General features: G+C 53.7%; 1 protein-coding gene across 1 annotated transcript in view; it reads left to right on the top strand.

The window, feature by feature from the left end:
* PRMT8 (protein arginine methyltransferase 8) overlaps positions 1-14000 on the top strand; it is an 85612-nt gene extending 71612 nt beyond the window's left edge. Inside the window, exons 8-10 of the mRNA XM_061204500.1 lie at positions 3027-3177; positions 12724-12845; positions 13607-14000. Of these exons, the coding sequence (XP_061060483.1) occupies positions 3027-3177; positions 12724-12845; positions 13607-13690 (357 nt within the window). The 3' untranslated portion in view covers positions 13691-14000. The remainder of the gene's footprint in view (positions 1-3026; positions 3178-12723; positions 12846-13606) is intronic.
* Positions 14001-19037: the final 5037 nt, after the last annotated feature.

Here is a 19037-nt window from a genome sequence, read left to right as displayed (position 1 = left end):
AGGGCTCTGGGGGCCAAGATAATGCGTCTGCCTCTGGACACTTTGGGCCTGAGAGGAGGGAGGGCCCTGACCAGAGGCCTTTGTGTCTCTGAGTCCCAGCCACAGCTGACTCACCCACACAGGCTGCCTGTCCCCACCCCAGAGACCAGCAGTCTCCTCCCTCGCGCCCATTCTAACGCAGATCATACTTCCAGCCTGGACGGTTTTTGTTCCTTCAGAGGCCCCTATTAAGATGCAAATGTCCGTAGGACCTAGAGAACGCTGTCAGGGCATTGGGGGCTGACGTTGGTTGACGGACATCTGAGACCCTATAGAGCCGGAGTCCCTGATAGATGGAGTGTTTCTGTGTGTGTGCGCGCGTGCAGGTGCACCATTGCTCTGTGCACGCTGAGAGTGGTGAAGAAGTGAGCGGAGGACAGAGGAGAACGGAACCAGGTCCAGATGAGTCACGGGGTCTACTTCCCAGATCCCTCTCTGAGTCCGGGCCAAGAGGCTTGGATATTTTTAGGTAAACCATAGAAAGTCGTGGAAGGCTTTAGATCCAGGGAGTGGCATAGTGTGAATGCGTCTCAGAGAGATTAGTTGGTTGGTCTGAAGGAGAGGCCTGGGGAGGGGATGGGAAGGAGAGTCCTCAGGCAGGGAGACAGTTTTAGGAGAAGAGTGATGAGTTTCAGGGGTTACATCGCTCACTGAGGGCGCACAGACCATAACGTCCAGACCCCGCGTCTAAAGGGCTCCAGTCTAATGGTGGGGACAAGGGCAGAGGTGGTGAGACCCCTGAGATGAGCCAGAAGCAGGGTGGAAAGACCTGGCGAGGCCCGTGGCAGAGGGCGCCTGAAAGAAAGGGACAGGGACCTTGGAAGGAGCGTGGAGCCTGGCGGGCTGGCCCCAGTGGAGAAGGAGAGGAAACGTCAGTGAGTGTAGACAGCGTGAGCCCAGCCCAGTGGACCCTGCCGAAGCCCTTAACAGAATCACAGTTAAGCACAGCTGCTCTAAGAGTTTTGGGGCTGGAGGGACCTGCAGACACGTGGCCGAGAGGGATGGCAAATGTCATAAGCTGACAGGTACTGGGGCTAAAAAGATTTCCCCAACGGGGGCAATGGCCCAAACTAACAGGGTGACATGTAATGAAAGACCATCCCCGCTGCACTCGGGTCCCAGAAAAAAGGATTATGAGAGGGATGTTGTGGGGAGGGGCTTGGCCGGCTAAAGGCAGCCGGAGCCGGCAGAGTGCACTTCGAGGTCAGAGGCTGCTAGAAGTGGGTCCCAAACCAGGAGGGTGAAGTTGTCAGAAGTCGTGACTCAGGGGAGGCAGTTTATGCTGGAGAAGGAAAGGTTTAGGGGACCCACGTGAGCAGGAACGGGCGTTGGCTTGTTCCGTGGGTGGAAGTTACAGAGGCTGGTGTGGTCCCTGCTCGCTAGTTTTGAAGCAGGACCTACTGACTGGAGACATGGGGAAGGATTGGCTGCCTGGAAGGCGGTGAGTGCATCCTCCCAGGGGGAGTGCAGGAGCCCACGGCGGCCACTACCTGGGAATGCTCCCCAGGGCTCTTGCATTCTCGGGGTAAAAGGGGACTGGCTTTCTAACCCCATCGAATTCTGCACGCCTGACCCGGGCTCACAGGGACCTTTAGTCCTGTTCCCCATCCTTGGGCTTACATCTGAAGTGATGTCACCGACATCGAGGGCTCCCACAGTCCCCTGCACCTGCAGCCCCACCCTCTTCCCAGCTGACAGGTCAGAGGATGTCACAGCTGCCAGCCCGCACCATAACAAGGCTCTGGGCTGGCTGGCTGCCTTGACCTCACCTGCGCCTCTGTCCACTGCCCTCCTGTGGAGACAGGACTTGGCTTTGAAGTCCCCAGGATGCTTTGCATCAGGTTTTCCTTTATTCATCCTAGAAACATGTAGAGATAAAAGTCTCTGTCTCTTCGCTGCTCTTGTTTCCCCACCCGGAGACCCCTCTCTCCTAGTCATTCCCAACATCTTCCATCATCCGGGTCTCAGGGGTGCCCCTGGGAACCGTTCCAGGCACACAGGTGTCTGTCTGGCCCGTACAGAGCTTTCAGGACAGAGGTCTCTGCCATACAGCCCGGCAGTGGGAGGTTCTTCCTTAGACCTCACTGAAGGCGGTCTGGATGCCTCCCGGGCCTTGGAAGGTTTGCTCGGTCTCGCTGGAGCCGGCCAACGACAGGTCAGCATCCTTCACGCAGAAAGAACAGCATGTTGCAAACCATTGTTCATTACTCCTGCTCCCACGCAAGATTGATTTTCAGCCACTTCCCAGCTGAAACTGTTAGAATTATTAGTTCCTTGTGTTGTCCATTCCTAGCTAGAACCGAAAAATTCTCACCTCTTATTTCCCCCTTTCATTTTTTTTAACTGTCCGGGCTTGTGATAAATGGTCAGCCGACTTCCCCAGGCTCAGTCCGTGACTGTGTGGGCTCGGTCCTCACCCCTGAGATAATACTCCATACCTCGCATTGCTGGGAAAGGAGTAGTCAGGTCTGCCGGAATCTGGGAGGGCTTGACAGAGCACACGCTGCTGCTTTGATTCAGTGGGTCTGGGATGCCCTCCCCTCCCCTCCCCACCCCTTGGAATTTGCCCCCCGGCGATGCTGATGCTCTCCTCCAGGGACCACACCGTGAGAACAGCTAGATGCACCAGTGATGCTGAGGTGGACGGCTCTGAGGATATCTGGGTTGGGTTTACGGATGCTCTAATTCACCCTCCTCTCCTCTCCCCTCCCCTGCATCAGCACTCATCCCCAGCAGATTTACCTTCCCAATTCTGCTGTCCTCAGGCTCTGACTCAAATCTGTTTGCAGCATTGCCTTAGCAGACCCCACCCTAGAAATGATGGAGGAGGTCATTGGGGGGGGGTGGGTGGGCCTGGGAAGTCCCCCCAAGAGCCATGACACCCTGGGGAGTCTGCCATCCATAGTCTCCCTGGGGAATGAAGCTGAGGACGGCCCAGACCCGGTGGAGGCACTAAGGGTCCGCATTCTCTCTTCTCTGGGCTGCAGGAGGTGGACATCTACACGGTGAAGACGGAGGAACTGTCCTTCACATCTGCCTTCTGCCTGCAGATACAGCGCAATGACTACGTCCATGCCCTGGTCACCTATTTCAATATCGAATTTACCAAGTGCCACAAAAAAATGGGGTTTTCCACAGGTGAGCCTTCTGCTGGCCTTCCAGACCCTCCTGGCCTCGTGCCAAGGCTCTGTGGGAAGTGACCTCCCCGGCCTGGACGTGGGGCAAGGGCCGGGGGCATCAGCCAGGGGCCCTCACTTGGCACCTCCTAAGCCTCTCCAGCCGTGGAGGAATCGCACGTCCCCACGGTTTTGGCTGCCCGAGGAGAAGGTAAAACACTTGTGGCTGGTGTGGCCAGAGCTGAGAGCAAGTGTCGGGTGGGGAGAGGCAGGCGTGGAGGCCACCTTTCAAATGCATGTTTGTTCATTTAGTGTTTCCCGAGCACCTTCTGTGTGGTGGAGGATACGGAGGGGAACAAGGTCTCTCTCTGTCCGCTGCCACGCCTCATGACAGATTCAGCGTCTGCTTCCCTAGGCTGCAACCTGTCTCTACGTCTCCTTCCTGTCTTCCCAGCTTCTGCCCATCTTCATTAAGTCCCTGACGTGCTCCAAACTCCTTCAGAGGTGCCTCATTGCCTGTAGCAGATAAGCCCAGATTGCTTAGCCTGGTAAATGGCAGGGGGTTGGTGCCCCGCCCGGCCCCATCCCACTTCCCCAGCCTCATCTCTCAGCACCCTTCGCGCTGTGCCTTCCACCCCACCCCTTTGCTACTGCTCACGCAGCCCAGCACGTGCTGGCCCTGCAGCTCTCTGCACCCAGGCGTCTTCAGTCCCTCGGCCGTGGCCTCTGCACGCCCCAACCCCTCGTCCATCCAGGGGGCAGGAGGGTCTTCTGTCAGATTTCTCTCCTTCCCTCCTGTATTTGTCTGCTGGGGCCACTGTAACCAAGTATTCCTCATGGTTCTGGAGGCCTCTGGAGTTTTCTCCTGAGGCCTCTCTCCTTGGCTTGCCAACGGCCGCCTTCTCGCCGTGTCTTCACATGGTCCTTCCTCTGTCCTCATCCCTGGTGTCTCTGTGAGTGTCCTAATCTCCTTGCTCTACAAGGGCACCAGCCAGATTGGATGAGGGCCCACACTAAGGGCCTCGTTTTAACTAAAGACATTCTCTCCAAATACGTTCATATTCTGAGGTCCTGGGGGTCAGGGTTCCAGCACACGAATTCTGGGGGGAGACGATTCAGCCTATGGCAACTCCCCCATCCCTCTCCTCACCTGGCCACCTCCGGCTCAGGCTGCATCTCTCAGCTCAGGTATTATGATCCTCTCCTTCCCTCTAGGGTCAAGGTTAGGCCTCCTTCTCGGGGCTCCCTAACATCCTGTGCTTATGTCTGTCATGGCCATGCTTAAAGTGATACGGGTACAGTCTAACAAAAAGATAACAAAAGGGTATAAAAAGGGGCATAAACAGTTAAGGAAAAAGACCTCTCCCCCATCCATCCCAATCCCATGCCTGAGAGGCATATTTGTTAACGATTTATTTCGTAGCCTTCGAAAAAATTTCAGTGGTGCACAAGCAACTACATACCTATATACACTTTTTTTTCTTTTTATTTGAAATAATTATAGACTCACAAGAAGTTGCAAAAATAGTACGTAGATTTCTGTGAACTGTAGACCCAGATGCCTCCGCTGGTGGCATCTTCCATGACTGGAGTACGACATCCAGCTACACTTTTCTTGGAAACACAGGTCGGCTCGCACCATACACACTGCCCTCTGCTCCCTGTCTTTATTTAACCGTGTGTCTTGGAGATGCCGCCATAGCCGCACGGAGATATATCCAATTTCTTTTTTTAAACAACTACCCGGGATTCCAATGTAGGCTGTGCCATTATTCACTGAACATTTCCATCGTTTTCTGCAGACCTGGGTCTCCCCACGGCTGGGCTCACATCTCATTAATCTCTGCCTTCCTAGCTTCTCTCAGCGGGGTGTGGCTCAGAGATTTCTAAACAAGTCTCTGTTCAATGCGTTTATGAAGCTAGGATTCCTGCCCTGAGCATGTGTTCATCCTGACCACTCATGGGAGGTCTTCCTGGGAATTGGGAGCTTGTCGCCGGGGCTGAGTGAGCGTGCACGTGGCGGGGATAGGTGAGTTCTACCAGAATTTGAAGATACGATGATTCACTTCCTGAAGCCATGGTGCCAATGGTCTCTTTCACATGGTGACAGTGATCCCACTTGATCATGTTGTTTAATCCTTCGTCTATGTTGCCCAGTTTTCTGATAACCTTGTTGATGTACTTTACATCTATACAGATGAATGATACTGGGCCTGTAGATTTGTTTTCTTGTGATCTCTCTTTCTCTGACTTTGCCAGCAGACTAATTCTGATCTCATAGAATAAGTTGGGGAGTGTTTCCTCCTCCTTTATCTGCTGGAAGAGTTTTTGAAGGATCAGTGATATTTCTTTTTTAAATGCTTTCTGGAATTCCTTAGTGAAGGCACCTGAGCCTGGAATTTTCTTGTGGGAAAGAACGGACAAGAGACTTCACCTAATCCCTCACAGAAGGGCTTTTTCCAGAGTTGGTGTCTCCTGACCATCAAGACCAGGGTCTTCTGGTCTCCATCAGCCAGGCCAGCGCTGGTGCCTCCTCATCCTGGGGAAGACCAGAGGGCCCCGATCCGGGTCACTGTCAGCTGCTACCCTCCCTACGGGAGCAGCAGACGAGCTTATCTTCTCGGTGTGCAGGAACAGCCAGCGGGAGGAAGGGATATTTTATCTGGACCTTGAAGGATGGGTGAGACTCAGCCTTGCAATGGTGAGGATTGGGGCACTGAGGGCTGAGGAAGAGCCCGCTTGAGGACCGTGCCTGTGACTGGAGGCCAGGGATGGAGCCACGGTGGCTGGCTCTGCTTCCTCCATCCCTGGGTGATGCCTCCCCCAGGGCCCGCCCTGCTGCAGGTGATGGGAAAGTCAGGGAGCAAGGGTTCTCTGGAAAGAGTTCTGTGTCTCTAAAGCCTGGGCTCCAGCCCCGCAGCTCCAGGCTGCGTTTTTCTTTCCCTGAGATGATCTGTTTCCGGTGGATGACAGTGTGGTTTTGGTCCAGCATGTAGCAGACGTCTTTACCATCTTGGCCATCTTTACCAGCTGGCATGGCTTTGGCAGCGGGCTCTACTCAGACCCTCTGCACTCTGACCAGCAAGGAAAGAATATTTCTTCTTTGTTTTTAAGGACCTCAGGTGCGCAGAATTAGATTAATCCTAATTCGTGGTTCATGACATACTACCATCGTGGGATCATGCACAGTTCACTTTTGGCTTATTTTTTAATTAATACAAGGGACACCTGTGAACTTGCCACCTAACTCAGTAATAGATTGTAAATAAAGTGTTATTAATTAGAATGTAATAGTAACTAGAATGCATTATTAACTAGAAGGTAATAATTCTAATTAGAATATAAATACATTAGTTAATATCAAGAGATAAACTATTGTTAATTAGAATGTAAATATTAACCAGAAGTACATTATGAATAAATATAATATGATTATGCTTATAATTAATAAATGCAAGTAAAGTAATTCAGAGTCACATAATAAATCCCTGTGAGCTCACCATCTAACTCAAGGACTTAAATACTACCAATAGCTTTGTGTCTACCTGGATGGTCCCATCTTATCCCCTCCCGCCACATCGCCTCTAAATGAACATTATCCTGAATGTTCAGTTCCTTATCCCCTGCTATTTTAAAAAAGTTTTATCATGCGTATGTGTAGGCCTAAACAAGGTATCGTTTGGTTTCAGCTGGCTTTTTTTTTTTAACACCTTTATTGAAGTATAATTGCTTTACAATTGTGTGTTAATTTCTGCTTTATAACAAAATGAATCAGTTATACATATACATATGTTCCCATATCTCTTCCCTCTTGCGTCTCCCTCCCTCCCACCCTCCCTACCCCACCCCTCTAGGTGGTCACAAAGCACCGAGCTGATCTCCCTGTGCTATGCGGTTGCTTACCACTGGCTATCTATTTTACGTTTGGTAGTGTATATATGTCCTTGCCACTCTCTCACTTTGTCACATCTTACCCTTCCCCCTCCCCATATCCTCAAGTCCATTCTCTAGTAGGTCTGTGTCTTTATTCCCGTCTTGCCACTAGGTTCTTCATGACCTTTTTTTTTTTCCCTTAGATTCCATATATATGTGTTAGCATATGTATTTCTTTTTCTCTTTCTGACTTACTTCATTCTGTATGACAGACTCTAACTCCATCCACCTCACTACAAATAACTCAATTTCGTTTCTTTTTATGGCTAATATTCCATTGTATATATGTGCCACATCTTCTTTATCCATTCATCCGATGATGGACACTTAGGTTGCTTCCATGTCCTGGCTATTGTAAATAGAGCTGCAATGAACATTTTGGTACATGACTCTTTCTGAATTATGGTTTTCTCAGGGTATATGCCCAGTAGTGGGATTGCTGGGTCGTATGGTAGTTCTATTTTTAGTTTTTTAAGGAACCTCCATACTGTTCTCCATAGTGGCTGTATCAATTTACATTCCCACCAACAGTGCAAGAGTGTTCCCTTTACTCCACACCCTCTCCAGCATTTATTGTTTCTCGATTTTTTGATGATGGCCATTCTGACCGGTGTGAGATGATATCTCGTATTTTTGATTTGCATTTCTCTAATGATTAATGATGTTGAGCATTCTTTCATGTGTTTGTTGGCAATCTGTGTATCTTCTTTGGAGAAATGTCTATTTAGGTCTTCTGCCCATTTTTGGATTGGGTTGTTTGTTTTTTTGTTATTGAGCTGCATGAGCTGCTTGTAAATTTTGGAGATTAATCCTTTGTCAGTTGCTTCATTTGCAAATATTTTCTCCCATTCTGAGGGTTGTCTTTTGGTCTTGTTTATGGTTTCCTTTGCTGTGCAAAAGCTTTTAAGTTTCATTAGGTCCCATTTGTTTATTTTTGTTTTTATTTCCATTTCTCTAGGAGCTGGGTCAAAAAGGATCTTGCTGTGATTTATGTCATAGTGTTCTGCCTATTCAATGCAATCCCTATCAAACTACCACTGGCATTTTTCACAGAACTAGAACAAAAAATTTCACAATTTGTATGGAAACACAAAAGACCCCGAATAGCCAAAGCAATCTTGAGAACGAAAAATGGAGCTGGAGGAATCAGGCTCCCTGACTTCAGACTATACTAAAAAGCTACAGTAATCAAGACAGTATGGTACTGGCACAAAAACAGAAACATAGATCAATGGAACAGGATACAAAGCCCAGAGATAAACCCACGCACATATGGTCACCTTATCTTTGATAAAGGAGGCAAGCATATACAGTGGAGAAAAGACAGCCTCTTCAATAAGTGGTGCTGGGAAAACTGGACAGGTACATGTAAAAGTATGAAGTTAGAACACTCCCTAACACCATACACAAAAATAAACTCAAAATGGATTAAAGACCTAAATGTAAGGCCAGACACTATCAAACTCTTAGAGGAAAACATAGGCAGAACACTCTCAGCTGGCTTTGAACTTCAGGCGAAGTGCAGCCTGCTGTAAGCGGCCCCTCCCCATCGGTCACCAAGGTTTGCAGCTGCTCCGAGAGACCCACGTGAAAGCACGTCACGGACTGTGCAGCTTGAAAACAGTCCCCGTGAATGACACTGGTGTCTGCCTGCTGCGGCTCCGGGCAGAAGCCGCTGCAAATGGGCACAAGCACCCAGGGTTCCAGGCTGTGCCAGCACAGCTGCCCCACCCCTTGGACACAGCCTCGGAGGGCGGGGTAGGAAATGGGAACTGGGCCCCCTGGGGCTACCATGTAGTGGCTGGAAGGGCAGTACCCAGAGTAGAAGCAGGCCTGCGCTAAGTCCTAGTTTTTCCAGGAAGCTGCAAGGCAGGGCGATCAGGCCATGGAGGTGCTCTTAAGTGAGCTCCTTTCCGGGCCTTGGGCTCATTATGAGTGAAATGACATGGTTGGACCTCGACTGCCTGGCAGCCCCTTCCCAGCTTTGCCACCCTGTGACACTGAGCCATTTTTCTCAGGTCAGAGAAGCTTCTTCATGCATAGTCTTTAATTCTCCAAAAAGCCTGTGAACCCCCTGGAGAACAGAATTACACATTTACAGCTAGAAAAAGTATTAATTCCAGAAAGAACTACCAGCCACTTAGCCACTGGGAAGAGAAAGAGGAAGCAGGATTCCACTCGCTCTCCAGAAGCACCAGGAAAACTCTTTCTGTGAGAGGCTCCAGCCATTTGTTCCACAGCCCCCTGTGCACCCCACCCCCATCCTCGGTCACAACTCCCACCGGACTTTATGGCCAGCTACCTGAGTGTCTTCTCACTTAGGCTGCAGGATCTCAGGGGGCAGGGCTGTATTGGCTGCTGTTCCCCACATTTAGGACCACATCAGGCACATGGCAGGCATCCTGAGTGGATGTCTGCTGAATGAATGAATGATTGAATGAATGCATGCATGAGTGAATGTATGAATGAGTGAATGAATGAATGCCTGAATGAGTGAATGCATGCGTGAATGTATGAATGAGTGAATGAATGAATGCCTGAATGAGTGAATGCATGCATGAGTGAATGTATGAATGAGTGAATGAATGAATGCCTGAATGAGTGAATGAATTAATGTGTGAATGACGGTACGGTCAAAACGAGGAAGCCTGAAAGCCACTTACACTATCTTGAAGGTTGTAGTTGGGGCAGAGTGGGAGGGAAAGTCTTGTCCACTGACCAGAACTCTGGATGTCGTGGTCCACAGTGATACTGAACGCTCACCCTTGTGCACAGCAACTTTCTGGAGAATCCCTAGAACATTCCAGACCACGACAATGAGGCAGCACCGCTTTACAGGCCAGAGCCATAGTTGATGGATAAATGAAATGATATACCACTTTCCACAATGATTAAATAACCACCTAATGCAATGGCTTAGCAGTACCCTAACCTGGGCCTGCTATGTTACAGATAAGGCGACCATATAATTCATCTTTCAAATGAGGACACTTTGAGAGTGAAAGGGAGAGCTACTGATAATTACACCAGGAAAACGGTCCTGGGCACAGCAGGAGGCTGGTCACGCTCAGTGTATCCTTTCTCCTTCCCATCACCTATCCTCACAGTCCCTTGGGAGATAAACTTTCTGCAGATGCAGAAAATGAGCCCCAGGGTCACAGTGCAAATGCATGGCAAAGTGGAGACTGGACACTGGGCCTACTGTTGCCTAATTAAATGTCCCTTCCACTGATAACCCACCCAAGAGATGTATTAGATGTAAATGATTGAGTCTGCACAGCAACTGGCTGTGTATCTACAACACCTGGGGGGAGACTTTTATGTCTTGGCAAGGCTGCCCCCATCTCACACCCCAGAATTACTGAATTCAAATCTCTAGGACTAGAGTCAAAACATCTGAATTGTCATCAACTTCTCCTGGACACCTTGATGGAGAACCTGCATTGAGAAAACTGCTTTAGCAGTGAGTCCGTGGCCCCATCATGGAAATGAGATGTTTGGGGAAGTTCTTAACCTGTTGATGTTGATGTCAAGGGGAAATATCACTCTCCTCCAACCCAAGGCTGGTGTCTTTTAGGGGACCAACATCAGAGGTGGACTTCTGGGCTCGCTGGCTGGCACAGCTGAGCCAGTGAAGTCTCTGGGAGTCTCACAGGCATCTGATTAGGAGGCAGAAGGAAGCTGCTGGAATCTCCTTGCCTGAAGGTCTTTAAGAACAGGAGAGACACCTGTCTGGGTTGGCGTGGGTGGCAGCGGGGGAGAGAGTGCTGTCAGTCACACGCTGCCATTCTCCGCGCACCCCGGAGACGGTCTTTTGACGATTCGTTTAGATGTCGTTGGAAGGGAAGGTGCTGGGAGCAGGTGGAGGTGGACTTCGCCTGTGGACCGCAGTACGCCTTGGAGGCCAGGAAGGCCGGGTGTGTTTGGGGATCCAGGATCCGGGCGGCACAGGCTCTATGTTCATGACCCTCCTTCAAGCCCTTCCAGATCCTCCCCTCCACTAGACCTTGAGTTTGCATCGATTTCCTAAATGCACACATCGAAGGCTTCTCGAGTACCCAAACCACTGACATTTGATCAAGCTAGTTCATTGCAAAGGACACAGACAGACTGTTCACCACCATTAAAATAGATCTTGGGGTTTGAATGGTCTTGGTCTGACTGGGCATAGGATAAATCCCCAGTCACGTTGTGTGTGAACTCCTCCGGGCTGGACTGCAGGTGTGCACACGGTCGTGGGACAGCCCCAATCCTTCCTGTGATTAAAACTCTGCCTTCTAGTGATTCTCAGTGCCTAGCCTTTGTTCCAAAGCCATCTCTAAGGCCACATATAAGTCTTTCCATGTGACAGCCTTTGAAGTATTTGAAAGGCACTTATTACATCCTCCCTAAGTCTTCCCACCTTTAGCTCTGGTCCTAAGCAAAGAGGGAATCAGTGTTAAGGAGTCCTGCATCCTGGTGGAGGGAGGTAAGAGCCTGAAGGGCAAGAGGAACTGACTGTAAGACGGGTTCTTCTACAACCCTTAGGTTCCAAAGCCGCAATGTCACCGAACACCTCTGGGTACCTTGAAGCGTCACAACACGCCCCCTCTGGGGCTTTTTACCGTCGTTCATTTATTTGGTACTCACAGACCTAGAAAGGGTGGTGATGGGCTCTGAGGATAGAGCAGTAAGCAGACCCCGGTCCTCACGGAGATTGCAGTCTTGTGGAGAACACAAACACGTAAAAAGAGACAGAGACGGTTATGCAGGGGCATGACAGCCGCCGTGGTAACATAAGCCCAGGGTGCCCTTAGTCCAGCTGGGTCAGGCAAGGCTTGCCCAAGGATGTGACCTTGAAGAATGAGGAAGGGAGAGGCTGGTGATGAGGGAGGGAAGAGTGTCCCAAGGACGGCTGCTGCTGAGGAAGAGGGCCCATAAGACAGGACCCCTCATCTAGTTGTAGAATTTGTAGTGTGCCCAGAGGGATGGATGGGATTTCATGGCAAATACAGGGGAGGGGAGGTGCAAGCCTCAGTGTGGCTTTGGATCATGCATGAGGTGTGAGCTGTGGATCAGCGTTGGGTCCGTGGAATGAGAATCATCCCCAATTTCTATTCATGCAGGTAGGAAGGCACGGCTGAAACCCCAGGGCAGGCCTGGGCCAAGGGAACTAGGATTGGTTTTAGGACAGACAGGCAGGCAGGGAAAGCTATTTGTAGGATGGGGGTATCAGTGGAATTGGCGAAACTGGCTTAGCCGTGGAGTTGGCATGAACGGTGTCATTTAAGGGGAGACAGGATGCACCACCCTCCAAATCTCTCCCCTACGATGTCTGAAAGTCTTCACTCTGTTGAACTAATGAAAAGCAGTGGCACTGTGAGATGCGTGTGTTAATGCCGCCCCTTGTATGACTCTGTAATATCAGCTTGTTTCTCTTCTGGTCCCCAGCGAAGACCCGCAGTCCCGAGGGGGGGGCCTTGACCCCGGGAGGAGTCCCTGGGCTGAGCGGGGCGTCCTGCGGGCTTGGAGCAGGCGCAGGGGCTGGGTGCCTGACCCAGTGAGAGTGCTAGCTGGGGTGTTCAGCAGCGTCCGGGCGGGGTCCCGGCCCCTCTGGAGACGTCTCCTCTAACTCCTCCTTCTTGTCATCCTTCAGCCCCTGACGCCCCCTACACCCACTGGAAGCAGACTGTCTTCTACTTGGAAGACTACCTCACTGTCCGGAGGGGGGAGGAGATCTACGGGACCATATCCATGAAGCCAAATGCCAAAAACGTGGTGAGTGCTGAGGCAGTCTCTGTGAGGCCGGGGTCAGAGAGGAGGAGGGACCCCGGGGGCCGGCTTCCAGGGAGCTGCCAGGACCCACTCACTCGCCCGGGTGCCTGGCTGCCTTGGGCACAACCAGAAAGTTACAGGGGAAGCGGTAGGAAGGCGGGTTTGGATGGGATGGCCTCCTTCAAGGACTCCAACCTGGACCCCTTAAGACTGGGGAACTGGAGCCTTTCTGTAGGACACCCTGGGGACCCTCCCAGCCTTGAGGACAGCTTCCCGCCCTTGGTGGGAGGTGTTTTGAGAACAGAGGCTGTGGCCATGGACTTTGCCTCATTTAGGACCAGCTGAGCCAGGAAAGAACAGTGTGTGGTGGCTTGGAAGACCAGGTTCGCATTCCTCAGGCTGGCCTGGGGGGCTGGAGGCCGTGTGATTCTTTCTGAGCCCCCTGGGGTGAGGGCACGTGCCAGGCAAGCGCCGAGGGTGCTCCGAGGCTTCCGCCGTGGGAGACTCAACCGCCCCACTTCTCCCGGGATGAAACCAGAGGGAACATCTGTGTATTCCAACAGGAAGGACTTAGGTTAGAAATCAAAGGCCTTCCCGTGAGGGTGACGAGGCACCGGAAGAGGCTCCCGAGGACTGTTGGTGGGGAGTGGAGTCCTGAGCTGGAAAACCCTAGCGGCGCAGATGCGCCCGGCCCTCTGCCTGCGGGGAGGGGGGCGGTCCCCTCCTCCTTCCGCGCTGATGCCCTGGCTCCTCCTTCTTTGCAGCGAGACCTCGATTTCACAGTAGACTTGGATTTTAAGGGACAGCTGTGCGAAACATCTGTATCTAATTACTACAAAATGCGTTAGCACACGTGGGAGGCTGCAGAGAGCGAGCGAGCACGGAAACTCACCTCCATCTGAGGCGCCGCCACAAGGGACCCTGTTTGCAGGACTACACGCTCCAAACCGGAGTCTGACACTCTGCCCTTGAGATTGGTGAACTCAGCCGGCCTCCTGAGGGCCCTGCCACTGGACAGAGGGCCTCCAGCTCCTCGGCTCTGCTCTGGGGGCCCTTCTCAGAGGCTCTGTCGTCCCGACAGAGAGCCACGGCCAGCGCGGCAGCCGGGCCCCGATGGAGGAGTCCACGCGTGTCCCCATCGTCCTCCTTAACCGTGACTCTCGGACCTTCAAGTTTTGCATGCTGCAGGCATCTAGGACAGATTGCTTCACTAGACCCTGGAGACTAGCATCTTTGATAGCATAAGCCAGACTCTGTGCGTGCGGCGGTGCGCGTGCGCATGCGCGGACAGCATACCTATTAGTTCCTTTACCCGGCACGCTGGTATGTGCTTGCATATACAGCCAAGCGGTAACGTCTGTGTTCATCCAGGGCTGTGTGCGTGTGTGCGTGCGCGTGTGTGCGTAGAATATATATTACTCTCAGAGGAGATTCTGTTGCTTTCGAATAGGAATTTGTTTTGTGATTAGTTCTCCCCCTTCCCCACCCCTTCCCAGCTATGAAATGTCCTCTGTACTAGCTCCGGTCTCCTTTTGACTAGACTGTGGCTCCGAACCCTGGACATAGGACCATGCACTCCGTGGGCGCTCAATAAATGCACATGAGAGCGAAGCGATGGGGCGGCTGTGTTCTCGGCGCTCTGGGCAGGGGGGCGGGAGGAGGTCAGAGGCCACAGTGGAACAGAAGAGCCAGTCGTGCTGCTCCCAAAAGGAAGGCAGCTCCTTGGTAAAGGGAGCCTTGAAGCGAGGACCAGTCCAAGGGCTTCTCCCCTGTGACCCTCAGGGGTGGGAGGAGAGTCCTGCAGCTGGGGTGGGGGGACATGGGTGAACCTCGAGTGCTCCAGAATGGGAGGCGAGGTGTAGCCTGGAGAGAGGCCAAGGTCGGGGCGGGAAAGGCTGGGAGGGTCCAGAGGAAGCAGGAGATGGTGGGCTGAGCTCACGGTCCTGGGCCGCTAGTGTGAGACTAGGGCAGGGTCTGAGGGCAAGGCCGGTGGAGGGGCGGTCCAGGGCGTGGTGGTGGACAGTCTCGTTCCTGCTCCCTCACCCCATTACTGGCTGCCTAGGTGGGCGTCTGCCCTGGCCTGCACCCTCCCCATCAATGGGACGCCCCCCCCGCCCCAGTCTTGAATAGGGCACCCACGGAGCCCAAGTGAAACAACTTGGGTCCTGGAGGTGACATCCTAGGTTCTACGGAAGCGCCCTTCCCCAGAGTGGTTGCTAAATCTCCAGTTCCCAAAACGATTTCTGCCCTGCCACCTCTACCCCTTTAGACTCTGGTCCCATCGTGGAGAGGGCAGAGCCAGATGGGGGCCTGCCGGGTCAGCAGAGGCCTGGGATTCTTTGAAGGCCCAGAATGTTCCCTCCTTGGGAAGGAGCAGAAGGTGTGAGCTACTGCAGGGGCCTCAGGGAAGTGCCTGGTGACCCCTGCTGCCCTCCTGGGCTGGAGAGAGCCCTGGGCAGGCAGAGCTGGTCCTCCAGCCGGGGTGCCTCATCCCACTGTCTGCAAGTCACACACTGTGATTGCATTTGCCATCCGGCTCCGAGGGGCAGGTGTGCCCTGGACCAGGCAGGGCCTCTGGAGTTCTTCACCCGTCCCCGTTCCCCCCTTGCTGCTCCAGGGCTCAACCGCGGCAGGAATGAGACCTCTGTGGTCGGGATGATCACTCGATGAAAAGATGGGGCCTCACCCATGCGCAGGGACCAGACCAAGCTGCCTTGAGGATTCAGTTGCCGAGGAGCCTGAGGGCTGCCTCTTTGGTGTGGGAAGGAGCGAGCCAGGCCGGCCCAGGCCATGGGCGTCCAGGCCCGGCTCTGCCTCCCGTGCTCTGTGGCCCCCAGTCACGGAGCTGGGCCCAGTGAGTGCTCTCCACACTGTGTCCCCGGAGCCCTGGGGCCTGTGGGCCGTACCAGGGTCGGTGGGCAGGGCTCTGGTCCCCCTCCCCAGATTCACCAAAAGAACAATTCTTCCCTTCTCTGTTTTTATATATTACTAAAAATAAAGATAAAATAAAGAAATGAAAAGGAACCGAGACCAAACCAAGGACCTTTGAAAATGGCTCATGCAGGCGACCCTCAGTCCACCTGGCCCTGACGCCCTGAGGTCAGCCGTCCCCTGGGGTCTCTCTCTGCTCTTCTCCCCTACCCACCAGCCCTGTGCAGTTTCACCCAAAGGGCTTTCTTCGGCCCCAAAGCAGCCTTTGGGTCTCGGCTGGATGCCCACCTCTTGCCCCAGAACAATATTTCCCCTTGCTTGCATCTTTATCTCCTGCCCCTATCAGCTCCGGAATATTCTCCCTGGACCTGTCATCACTCAGAAAGGGGACAGGCTCTGTGGGAAGCTATGGAGCCTTGGTCTGAATTTTAAAAGGGGGCTCCTGGCTCTGAGAACGCCCCGCTTGGCAGGCAAAGTGGTTTTCAGTCCCCACTGGCCCCATGGCCCCGTGCTCCTGTGCAGTGCACGAACTGCATATTGGTGCACAGAGGCCCTGGGGGGAGCTGTGGGGAGCCCGCAGAGCCCTTGTTTGTTTCCCTCCAGCTGGTGCAAGGCCGTCCTGAGTTTCAGTTCTGAGCCAATCATGCTTTCCTTTAGAGACCTGTCGGGGGGAAACTCCTAGGCTTGGTCCAAGTGTGGTAACAGAATCTCTGTAGGATGGAAATGTGTAGTGTTTGGTTTGGTTTGCTTTCTGGTTATTCTTTAGCTTCCAAGACAGGCAGTCTCACCTGTGTCATGTTCCCTGGGAGAGACACTCAGGTGCTGGGAAGACAGGGGGCCCATTTAGAGGCAGTGGATGTAGCTGACAAAGCCCAAAACAGGGAGATGCAGAGGAAGCCTCGGCTTGCCTGTAGGTGGGTGTCCTGGGAATGGCAGTGCCCGGGAAAATGATAACCGACTCCAGTGGCAGTGGCCCCTGCCCTTTCATTGCCCTCTGGCATCTGCGTACGTGTTGGCTTCCCCGAAGCCCTGGGAGTTGGGCACGGAGGCCCTGCCCACATTGGTAGCTGAGCCTCTGGGCCCCGGGGGGAGGAGGAGTGGGGTCCTGGGGGAGCTGGGCCCCCCTCTCCACACCTGCTTACGTGTCCTCTGCTGCCCTGCTCAGTCCTCTGCATCTCCGGCTGGGGAGGCCTCTCTTTGTAGCTAGAGACAAACACGGTGCAAATCGTGGAAGGCTTTTGTCCACATGTTTTGGACAAGAAAAATAGAGAAACTTAATCAGGGAGAACAGTGAGTGCATTAAAAGAAGGAAGGGGGTTGAGGAAGGACGGGGGGTCCCCCAGAGGGCACGCGAGGGGAACCCTTTAGTGGGAGTCGGGGAGCCCCTGGATTCTGCCCATCCCTGGGCAGGGAGCCCATCCAGCTTTGGAGAATTCCATCCATGGTCCACAGGGCCAAATCCCACATGGCCACCAAGAGCCAGCAAGGTTGATGACCTTCCGGGAGCTCTGGGCATTTGGGAGCTGCAGGCGTTCCTGACACCCCTGGGGGCCGGGAGGGGAGGCCCAGGCAGTATTTCGGCCCTCTCCAGTCACCAGATGAGGAGCGGGCACCCCCGCGGCCTCTCCCGGGCCCCGGGTCTTCAGCACCTGCCACCCTGGCTCCTTGCTCTCCTCCTGGGCTGCAGGAGTGAAGTCTGGAGGGTGTGGAGGAGCACCTCCACCACGGCCCCCTCCCTCCTGCCCGTGGGAGCGCCGCAGTGGGACTGTCATCTCCCCTGATTCTGTGGGAAATAAGCAGTGTCTGCTCTGAGCATGTTCGGGATGGGATGAGGGCTCAGCCCAAAATCAGGGTGCTGCGGAGACCGCTTCACTCGTGAAAACTGTTTTTCCCTGACTCTGCCTCTTTCCTTTTTCCTTCCTTCCTTCCTTGACTGTACCCAACTCAGTAGTGACTTTCTCCGTGTCCCTCTCCTCCCTCTCTGGGGAATTTCTCCCTTCCATCCCACCCCACTTCTCCCCAGGCCTGCAGCCGCGGTGCCCCTTTCGTGGTCTTATTTGGCCTGGATTGTTCATGGGCCCCTCTGCGCTTGCTCTGAGGTCCCCTGCAGGCTTGGACTTCCCCGCTGGACCACAAGCTCCAAGGGCAGAGATCTGCCTCTTTCTGCCGGAGTTTCCCCTGGACAGAATGGGAACAGGTGCAGGTGGGAGGAACAAGGCAACAGTGGACCAGCTTGACTCCCGCGGAACGTGCCCTGGAACTACTCAAGGACCCCCGGGCTCCTGTCCCTGCGATCTGTGCCCCTCGGGGGATGCCCGTCTCCCCTTTGCCAGGCCCTACCTGGTCCCCTCTCGGCAGCCTTCCTCTCCTCTGGGCACCACACCTGGTACTGCACCGATAGGCCCAGCGTGGTTCCAGACCTCAGTAACGGAACGAAATTAAGCCAGACCTCTCAGCCCAACCCCATGCCTCGGGCGGTCACCGGGTCAAGCGCCTGTCCCTGGCCTACTGGCCAGCTCAGATCCTTGGGCTTCTGCCCTGCCTCGTCTCCCACCTTTAAGTCCCAGGTCCCACATAGGACAGGAGCTCAGTCTTGTTTTCACAAACCCCCCTCTCGACTACTTGGCGGGTCCCCAGCCTGGTTTCTGGAGCCCTCTTCCTAAAGACAGCTTCTTCTGGATCCCTGCTCCCTGCCTGGCGTCTTGAATGGCACCTCCCTGCAGGCCTGGTTTCTGAGCACAGCCCCACCTGTGAGGCATCCTACCTTACACGCTTGGGCGTGTGGGGCCCAGACCCTTGGCCTGTGGTCCTGTGACCGCTGGGAGGAGTCTGGCTTCCTGGGGATGGGAGATCACCTCACAGCTGTCTGACCACACTGGATGTGCCCGGCTCACGTCCAGAGCCTCCGAGGCCGCTCTGCCCCCGTCCTGTTAGAAACAGCCCATGTTCAGCTGAGACTCGGACACAGCCTGCTCAGTGAGCAGAAATTCAGCCAACAAACGTGTATTGGAAACGGCATGGGCTCCAGGCACTGGTAACAGAGCAGAGTCTGCAGCACCGTCCCTGCCCTTGGGGCTCCAGGTACGCACTGCGGGCTGGTCAGTCTCTGGGTGGGCGGGGCCTGTGCTTGCCCCAGAACTGAGAAGCAGGGTCCCTCAGCCATCCTCCCTGACCACCCCGCCTCTCCCCCGTCCCCTGCAGTCTTGGCCCCCTCAGCAGGGGACACAAGCTGTGTCCAGGTGGTGGCGGGGGGCCTGATCTGCT

Source organism: Eubalaena glacialis, chromosome 11, assembly GCF_028564815.1.
Source record: "Eubalaena glacialis isolate mEubGla1 chromosome 11, mEubGla1.1.hap2.+ XY, whole genome shotgun sequence".
Taxonomy (NCBI): Eukaryota; Metazoa; Chordata; class Mammalia; order Artiodactyla; family Balaenidae; genus Eubalaena; species Eubalaena glacialis.
Note: the sequence above shows the minus strand (reverse complement) of the source record. Positions and strands in the feature narration are given on the sequence as shown.